This window comes from Aegilops tauschii, chromosome 5 (assembly GCF_002575655.3).
Source record: "Aegilops tauschii subsp. strangulata cultivar AL8/78 chromosome 5, Aet v6.0, whole genome shotgun sequence".
NCBI lineage: Eukaryota > Viridiplantae > Streptophyta > Magnoliopsida > Poales > Poaceae > Aegilops > Aegilops tauschii.
This window is the reverse complement of record NC_053039.3, coordinates 426,385,616-426,395,386: the sequence shown is the minus strand read 5'-3', so window position 1 is coordinate 426,395,386 and position 9,771 is coordinate 426,385,616. Positions and strand designations below refer to the sequence as shown.

The 9,771-nt window shown below is 49.6% G+C and overlaps 2 protein-coding genes across 2 annotated transcripts; both read left to right on the top strand.

Annotated features, from left to right (window-relative positions):
* Positions 1-3,363: 3,363 nt before the first annotated feature.
* Positions 3,364-4,325, top strand: LOC109765481 (dehydration-responsive element-binding protein 1H-like). The gene has a single exon (XM_020324262.4). The coding sequence runs from the start codon at positions 3,471-3,473 to the stop codon at positions 4,191-4,193; it is 723 nt and encodes a 240-aa protein (XP_020179851.1). The 5' UTR covers positions 3,364-3,470; the 3' UTR covers positions 4,194-4,325.
* Positions 4,326-8,408: 4,083 nt separating this feature from the next.
* LOC109765479 (dehydration-responsive element-binding protein 1H) lies at positions 8,409-9,452 on the top strand. The gene has a single exon (XM_020324260.4). It carries the CDS (start codon positions 8,539-8,541, stop codon positions 9,274-9,276), a length of 738 nt encoding a protein of 245 aa, XP_020179849.1. The 5' UTR covers positions 8,409-8,538; the 3' UTR covers positions 9,277-9,452.
* The last annotated feature ends 319 nt before the right edge of the window (positions 9,453-9,771 follow it).

Sequence of the window (9,771 nt, the reverse complement as noted above, 5' to 3'; positions counted from 1 at the left end):
TGTGAAACTATGCTATCTTTGTTTGCTTGTGATACTATGCAAAATGTGTGTATATTTGTTCAAAAACGGCGGCAAGCCAACCACGCAGAAAAATATGGGTCGGCGCGTTGGGTGCATTGCCGACCAAAATTATAAAGAGGGCGGACGCCGAGCGGGCGGCCGACCCAAACGGACAAAAAGCAGACAAAATTGCCGTTCGTTTGGGTCGGCGCATTGGAGTTGCTCTTATGTTCTAGGGGCTGCCCCTGCCCGCCTATTTATATATAGAGCCCTGGGTCGCAATTTGGGGAGGGGCCTCCGCAAAGCCGGTTTGGATCATGAGGAAGAGTCCTTCTCGGATTCCAGTATCAAACACCACGAACCTTGGTGTTTTCGTAAACGGCGTGGACTCCGGCGTCTGGCCCAGGGGTAAACGCGTCAGACCCTGGCGTGTAGCCGAGGGGTAAACGCCATGGTCTGACCCCTCCCCTCAAGCAACTCCTTGGTGCACCGACCTATGGCTTCGTGGGCCTTACTCCTTGGCCCAACCAAGGTGTCCTCGCACCAGGGACCCTTTGGATTTACCCGAAAGGTTCCGTAACCTTCTAGACATTACCAAAAGTTCTAGGACATGCCCGGTGATGGTGTCCTGGACTAGGGGTACTCACCACGTCGTCTCCCGACCAGCTGGATCGGGCCGAGGACCCCCATGGCGGTTCACTCATGGGCCAGTTCGGACAGCCCATGGCGCATACAAGGGATATTCCACAAGACTTGATGATCAAGACAAGGACTCCTCTCCACCTATGTATTCGACTAGGGCTCTTGTTATCCTAGGCCTCCGGTATGTTATATAAGCCGAGGCTAGGCTAGTCGATAGAGGATCATGACATTATTCATCGTACCCTCAGGTTTAGACCACAACATACGATCTCGAGGTAGATCAACTCTTGTAACCCCAATACTCATCAAAGTCAATCAAGCAGCATGTAGGGTATTATCTCTTCGAGAGAGCCCGAAGCTGGGTAAAATCCCATGTCCATGTTACCGTCGATCCTAAGACACACAGCTTGGGACCCCCTACCCGAGACCTGTCGGTTTTGACACCGACACCCGGGACCTCCCACAACATTTATGGAACTCTTTTGGAACTCTCTCGAAATATTTATTATATTCTCAAAACTATTCCAAGAGTATTTTATCATAACTCTCACTCTACTAACACTCAACAGATCATACTACCCTTAAGCTTGCGACCCTGTAGGTTCGGTAAAACATAGTCATGAACGAAACCCCGTTTCGTTCAGTGACCAATAACGGAACCGTGGACCTCCATATTGATCCCTATGAATACATGAATAGTATTTGCGTGAACCTTTGGTTATCATGTATTATTCCCTTTGCTTCGTGACACTTTACAAAGCCCGAGGTGTGATATATCGATATCCCCTTGAGTCATTGTCATGCTCACTATACCGGTCTAAGAAACTGACTTTTATTGTCATGCTCACTGTATCGGTATCCTCTTAAGGGCAGTCAGTTTCTTAGACCGGTATTCTGTGAGTGTGAGATGGGGGGAGGAAGAGCAGTCACACTAAAAGTACTAGTTATGTAATGGAGGCAACAAAGGCAGTAATAAACTGCCTTTTATTTGTGGGCACCGTAGAGCTCAAGTTAGCGAAATCAGCTTTGAATCTTTGTTTCCAGGATGGGATTGAAGGGATTACACCACTGAAGTAGTTTGTTGCGCTCTTTCCAAAGGTTCCGAGCAACTACTAGGAAGATGTTGATAAGCATCTCTCGAGGGTGTAGCTCCTTTATCTGTCTAATGAGCTCAAGTCTATTATCATGTGTACTCCAATGAATGTTCAAGATTCACGAACATGCCCTGCTGAAGGTGCAATGGAAGAATAAGTGCTGCATAGTTTCTTCTATATGCCACCCGCCACACTGCGGGCAGTCTAGATTATCACCAATATTATAATGCCTCCTTTTGAGCATGTTTCGAGTTAAGACGGTTAGATAGCAGGAGCCAACCAAATACTTTGATATTGGGTATGAGTTTGGATTTTCACATCCATTTTAACGCTTCATGTGCAAGTACATCTCTGAAGTAGAAGCTGTAATATGCAGTGGTCCGAAAGACTGCAGCTCCCCGAATATAAGTCTAGATATCATGTGATCGACCGGAGATGTCAACATTGATCACTTCATTTTGCATTTGTTTTACTTCCTCGTGGGCTTGCACAGATAAAGGGAGTTGAAAGAGAACATGCAAGTCAGTGGTAAGGAGGAATTCCCTAACAATGCGTCCTCGACGGTGGTGTAGGAGTATGCTTGAGGGAAGGACTCTGAGACTTCTTTCTTGGCATGTTGGTGTCGGCAACTTCGAGACTTCATCCTTGGTGGTGCTCTTCGAGTATCAAATTCCATGTTCCGGGTGAAATCTTTAGGCCTAATCTTCACTAGTTGTACTTGATAGTGGTGGTTTTGCTCCCTTGTTGAATGTGCTGTCTGGAGTTTGTCTGGACTTCCTCTCCTGGGTGAAAACCCATTATATTAACTATGTGTTTGGATCCGAGTCCAAGGACGACATCATTCATGCACATTTTCATTTAAAAGGCATCGCTATTAGGGAAACTTATCTCTTCTTTTTTCCGTTCGGAAGAGCTCTCGTCCCGGTTTCTCTAAAAAAAATGATAAACAAGCTCATGTCAGTGCGTTTGGGAAACTTCTAATAATTCGAGTGTTGTCAACACGGTGGTAGTTACTGATGTTTTATCACAATGAGTCGGCCTTGCCAAATTCTTTCTTTATATTTGTTTATTGGTTGTGTGCGTCTTAGCCATGCAAAGGTGAGCTCTGGGTTTAGCTCCTTGAAGCACTACGACGATTCAATGAAAACGCCCTCTATCTCCTTGAGTCCCAATTGCTCGAACCAGATGGCCGTAATTTGGCGCCATAGCGATTCATGGTCACCGATGCCTCGCTTGTGCCTTCCGCGTCCAGATAACTGGGAGAAACACAGGACCCATTCAATAGTAACCACTGTCTGTCCATTCGAGCCTTCACTTCGTCACGCGCCTACCAACCGTCGAACCCCATCCTTCACTAGTTCACTGTGTTAAGCAAGCAGGAAGTTGCCTCTTGTTTAACACTGCAAAGCCAAAAGCCCCCACACGCCCACCACCACCAGGAGAAAAGTCTCATGACGCTATCAACGCCACTTAATTTAATCCTCCACGTACGGTCCCATCGTCACCAGCTGTTTGTACACCGGCATCCCGACCGCTGTCTTGAGCGCGTTCATACAACTTCCAAGCTCCAGCACAGCACATACCTATAAATACGTCTCACACACTCCGCAGATTGCAACAGCAAACACTCTCACTCAAGCTCAAGCATCTCGCACCTAGCTCACACTCCTCGCTAAGCTCAAGCACCAAGCTCGACTGCTCCATAAGGAAGCGCCGACCACTCTGCCGGTTGCCATGGGCATGGGCCTTGAGATCTCGAGCTCCTTCCCTTCCTCTTCCAACGAGAACGCGTTGGTGGCCAAGCGCCCGGCGGGGCGCACCAAGTTCCGCGAGACGCGGCACCCGGTGTACCGCGGCGTGCGGCGCCGGGGCAACGCCCAACGGTGGGTCTGCGAGGTGCGCGTCCCTGGCAAGCGCGGCGCTCGGCTCTGGCTCGGGACGTACGCCACAGCCGAGATCGCAGCGCGCGCCAACGACGCCGCCATGCTCGCCCTGGGCGGCCGCTCCGCCGCGCGTCTCAACTTCCCGGACTCCGCGTGGCTGCTCGCCGTGCCGTCCGCGCACTCCGATCTCGCCGACGTCCGGCGCGCGGCGGTCGAGGCCGTCGCGGATTTGCAGCGACGGGAGGCTGCCGGTGGGTCCATCACCGCCACCGCCACCGCCGAGGAGACCTCCTGTGGCGCTCCTGCGGAATCCTCGTCTGAGTCTGACGATGCCGGTTCGTCAGAGACGTCGAAACCTTCTGGCAATGGAGACTTCGCGCTGCCGGGCGGAATGGACGTCGAAATGTTCAGTCGGCTTGACTTGTTCCCGGAAATGGACTTCGGCTCGTACTACGCGAGCCTCGCGGAGGCGCTGCTGATGGACCCGCCGCCGGTGGCGACCGGCACCGGGGCGTACTGGGATAACGGAGAGTGCGGCGAGGGGGCAACTGATTTCGCCCTCTGGAGCTATTAGCATATTCTGCTTTGCTTTGACTCTGTAGTCTTTATTTTTTCCTTCGCAAAGTTTTCCAATTTCGGGAGAGGACTCTGTAGGCCATAGCTAGCAAATTGAAGCTGCTTGCAATCGAGAATTCATTATGAAACAGTTTTATGCCACTGTTTATACTCCGGTTCTTCTCTAGATTAAGACGTAGTACACGCAGTTTGAAGCTGTAAAAAGGAGCACAAAAAGGGGAAATACCCTTTGGCTCCCGCATGTATATACACCCTATATGGGGTATTTTTTTTAATAATTAAATAAAGAGTTAAAATAGTTAAAAAGTATTTTTAGATTAAACTTGACTTACTTGCACACTAGTATATAAATTTTCACAATATAAAAACCGACGTTGACTTCACAGCGAAAAGGACAAAATTTATTTGCTATTATAGGTCACTATTCACGCTATTTTGATCAAAAAATTGTCTTTTTTGAAAAGAAGTCAAAGAGGAATTTTCTTTTTGTGAAACTTTTCTCACTAGTATAATGAATGGTCAAGTTTATTTCAAAAATACTTTCAGAAAATTTTGACTTTTTGTTGAATTGCTAAAAAAAATTCATATAGGGTACATATGTACCAAGGAACCAAACATTCCCCTCCCACAAAAAGAACAAATCGAAGCAGATACGGTAGTACAACGAGAGGCGAGACGGCTTGCAATGGGTTCCAGAAAAAGGAAATATTCCTTCATGCAGCATGAGCTCAAGAGGCAAAGCAGAACCAGACGAGAGGGAGGCAACTTTCAGTCGATGTTAACCCTTGTTTGCAACGAGCAATCCAGAAGATGCGGTCCGATGTCATGTCTCCCATACGTCGATAACGTGTGGTCACTCGGGTTGATCTGGTCACGGGCCCAACAGGTTAGAGCGACGAGAGCTCTGAATCTTCTCGGTGTGTCACCTTCACTCACAGGTTCACTTTCAGCGGGACTAAGATGGTGAGGCAGCAGCACACTCGCACGCGGGGAGCCGGCGGGTGTTCTTCCGATATCTTTTGTAGGATGTGACTTGTCCTTTTAGCTAGATATTTAGACGTGTAGTGATACTTGCTGAGTACTGACTATGTTAGGAACCCACTCACGAATCACTCGAATTACTCCATTACAGGAAGATTAAGCTCAGATACAGAGATTGGGGAAGGAGGAAGGAGGAAGTACAGGAGGTAGGGGAAGAGGAGGCCGCCGTTGCCGTTTCTGATCCAAGCCCGGATAACCTTTCGCTGCTGCTCTCCCGTGAATACTTGTAGTCAGCCCTCGGAGTGGTAACCCGTCAGGCCCGGCCCATATGCTGGTGGGTTCGCTGCTTCGGCTGCCCGCTTTGTGCTGCAGCCGAAGTATTTTGGGTCGCTGACAGACTAGCGCGTGTGCACAATACGTAATTCCAAACTTGTTTCCATTCGGTGTAAAGGATTTCACAGGATTTGCATAACGTGACAATTTTCTGCTTTTTTTGCGCAACGTGACAATTTTCGCCTCCAGTCATGGCAAATCCAATAGAGTTGACATGGCAATTTATTAGTTGGTTTGGCATGGTATATGTTTGACGTTCGCTGGAAAAACGCTCCCTGGGAACATCCCCGAGATATTGCTGTCCAAACTATATCAACTGGAGCCACTTGATGGGTTCTACGTTTTCTCCTATGGTGCAATCAAGGATCAATTTCAGTTTGCTATATTAAGATTAGCAAGAATCAAAGAAGGGATGCTTTCTCAGGGTGAGTGTTGACGTACGTCTATAAACGTCTCCGTTTGTATTGTGTTTCTAAACAGGAGAAATGAGTTGACATATATCTCCTCGAACTGGCAAAACTTTGAAGGCCAAATCATTTTAAATGTTTACAGCGAGAGCTGAATTCGTAAGTTCAGGTTCTTCTATTAATTATTTTTTCGGTATTATATATTATGTTCCATTTAATAAATTATTATATATAAACCAATTGTTAAATTATATATTATGTTCCATTTAATGACCATATTCGTAGATAAATGTCCCTACACCTAACTATGCAGCGGTACCATATTTGAGGTCATATTTGCCCGTGCACATACGGTGTCAGGGAGGCACACTTTGGTCGCCGACTTTCCTAAACGTATCACCCCTAGATTATGACGATAGAGTCGTATGACTACCAAACTTGGTGAGTCCACATCATGTGACAAAAAGAAATCAAGAAGAAGCAAGGACACATTCGACATCTCTTGAAACCCAGGATTTGTTTTATAGGATATCCAATCTAGGCATCCCGCCTGGATTGTTCACGAAAGAATCCAACGAGTTAACATCCAACCAACCGAAAACCTTATTGTGTTCCCCCATTGTAATATCCTTTGAAATAATCCCGAATAAGCAGTAGTCTAACTATCACCTATCTCAAGGGCCCGAACCTAGGTAAAATCCGTGTTTTGTGTTTGTTCTGTGGTTGCGTCCATTACCAAAAAAATCTACATGCAACTATCGTATTGTTGTCAGATACTTTGCGAAGCCCCCTAATGTGGCGGTGGTGGGGTTGTCTCCCCCCAAGGAGGTGCTTTGAGAAGAGGGTTGTAGACTGAATCCTAACACAATTTTAGGTATAAGGGGCAACTCTAACACAGATCCCTTATTGGACATCACCAAATGTTCGTCCGCCATCCAACCATATTCATCAAATGTCCGTCCTTTGTCCAAGAGGGAGAGAGGACTCCAGACTCAGCTTGTAGCGCACGCAGATGTCCGGACTCTTTCAAAGCTCCCCTGATTTGATTCCGATTTGTAACATTTCAGAAGTCTGAATCGACATTTGGTGAATAATGTTAAAAGCATCATCTCATCCAAAAAAATTGATAGACCGCGTTGGAGTTGCCCTATATGTGGACTGTTGGAATCCTCATGGCACCATGGTTGTCCATCTACTAAGGGCATCTCCAACGCCGACCCACAAATGTCTTTGGTATATGCGGACGTGGTCCGTGGACATGATGCGGGAGTGAACCATCCAATGCTAATCACAAAGTATCCGGATGGGAAAAGAAAAAATAGGTAGGGATCATGCATGTGATGGGATATTTGTGGTTTAATGTCCGGTTGGGAGGAGAGAGCTGAGAGGGGACCATGCATGTGCGGTTGGGAGAAGAGAGAGAAAAGAGGGACCATGTGTTTGGTCAAGTGCATGTCCGGACTCTGGCAAAATCCTCCACGTTTGTCTTTTGGATATCAGAATTTTCGTATATCCTAACTGCTGAGCGGACATATACAGGTTCCGTTGGATGAAAAAAATTGTCCGGACATATAGTGGAGGTTCGAGGGTCCGCCTCCGAGCCTCCAAGAGATCCTGAGAGCATCTACAGCCGGACGCCTCAAACCATCCCTCATACGCCCGCGGACACGCCCGATCTGTGATCGGACAGGAGAGAGAAAGAAAAGCGTGACCCAACCAGACTCCTAATATCATCCCTATATGCCAGGGCTGTCCGCGAACCCCATATCCATCTTAAATATGGGGAGGATATGAGTGCTCGCGGACGCGCCCGGGCATTCCGCCACATAGAACGCGACCCCACTCCGGACCACCTTTTCTTTTTCTGTATTCATTCTTTTATTTCTACTCTTCATCTCCACCAATCACGTGCAAATGATCGGACATATGATAATAAAAATAAAAAGTGTGGCTACGCGGGCGGTAAATAAGGGCTTAAACGGACACGCCTGGTCACTAACAGGCCGCGTCCGTGGGCGTACGAGGTGAAATTTGCTCATTGTTGGTGGAGATGCTCTAAGGCCCTTCACTCTGTGCTGGGTGCCGTATTTCTGCAAAGCGAGCCACCTACACACAGATTGCAACTGAAAAAATTTCAGCCCCTTTCTGCCTTCAGCCTCCGTAGACCTCGGGGAACCAGACGACCCCATTCAGCAGTGACTGCTGTCTTCTCTTTGCGGCCGATCAGCCGGCTGACCAATCAGGCAAGGCAATCACCGCTGCATCAACACTGTTAAGCCATCAGGAAGTTGCCTTTTTTGTTTAACATTAACACTGCAAAGCCAAAAGCCCCCACACGCCACACGCCCACCCGGAGAAAAGTCACACGACGCTATCACCCCGCAGTCCCTTTGTCACCAGCTGTCCGGACACCGCATCCCTACCGCCGTCCCAAGCGCGTTCATACGCTTCAACCTCCAGCATCACGCATACCTATAAATGAGTATCCCACACTCTCGCTCAAGCTCAACAAGCATCTCACAATTAGCTCACGGCCTCACACTCCTCACTGAGCTCAACCACCAAGCTCGACTGCTCAAGAAGAAGGCCACCTGCCAATCACCCAGCACTCTGCCGGTAGCCATGGACATGGGCCTTGAGGTCTCGAGCTCCTCCCCATCCTCCTCGTCGGTGTCGTCCTCGCCCGTGCACGCGGCGGGGCGGGCGTCGCTGGCCAAGCGCCCCGCGGGGCGCACCAAGTTCCGGGAGACGCGGCACCCGGTGTACCGCGGAGTGCGGCGCCGAGGCAACGCCGAACGGTGGGTCTGCGAGGTGCGCGTCCCCGGCAAGCGCGGCGCGAGGCTCTGGCTCGGGACGTACGCCACGGCTGAGGTCGCCGCGCGCGCGAACGACGCCGCCATGCTTGCCCTGGGCGGCCGCTCCGCCGCGTGCCTCAACTTCGCGGACTCCGCGTGGCTGCTCGCCGTGCCGCCCGCACTCTCCGACCTCGGCGACGTCCGGCGCGCGGCGGTCGAGGCCGTCGCGGATTTCCAGAGGCGAGAGGCTGCCAACGGCTCCCTCACCGCCACCGTCACCGAAGAGGCCTCCTGTGGCGCTCCTGAAGAATCGTCGTCTGAGTCTGACAGTGCCGGTTCGTCGGAGACGTCGGAACCTTCTGCCGATGCAGAGTTCGAGGTGCCTGTCGCAGTGGACACCGATATGTTCAGTAGGCTTGACTTGTTCCCGGAAATGGACCTGTGCTCGTACTACGCGAGCCTCGCGGAGGCGCTGCTCGTGGACCCGCCGTCGACGGTGGCCATCATCGACTCGTACTGGGACAACGGCGACGACGGAGCTGATGTCGCGCTCTGGAGCTACTAGCTAGTACTAGTGTCGATAATCCCCCCGCAAAAAAAAAAAAAGTAGTGTACATAATTCTCAGCTGGCTTGTTTTGACTCTGTAGCTATTTTCCCCTGTTACAAAGTTTTCCTATTTTGGAAAAAGACTATGTACGTACTCTAGCTAATAAGCTGAAGCTGCTCCTAATTCGGCTCGATCTGGTCTCCGGCCCAACAGGTTAATGCATCGGGAGCTCTGAATCTTCTTGCCCAGATCTTTGTAGAGCCTGCGAGCAGTCATTTTTTCAGTGGGCGGGCACCGGGGTGCAGAGGCTGCCACACACTCACGCGGTGAGTGCTGCAGTCGCGCCCTGCACCTCCTTCCTAAATCCTCCTTGTGTTTGTGTTTAGATGCCTCACTTTAGCCGAATATTCATTTTGGAGCCCGAGCTCAGATGCTCCTGAAATCGACCCCGTTCGAACGCATGAGGATCTGTGCACGTCCTCGTATTTTATGGTCGTATATGCCATGTATCG

Bases quoted from the DNA above. Each gene is read 5' to 3' on its own strand.
- LOC109765481 (XM_020324262.4), top strand. From the start codon at position 3,471: ATGGGCATGGGCCTTGAGATCTCGAGCTCCTTCCCTTCCTCTTCCAAC.
- LOC109765479 (XM_020324260.4), top strand. From the start codon at position 8,539: ATGGACATGGGCCTTGAGGTCTCGAGCTCCTCCCCATCCTCCTCGTCG.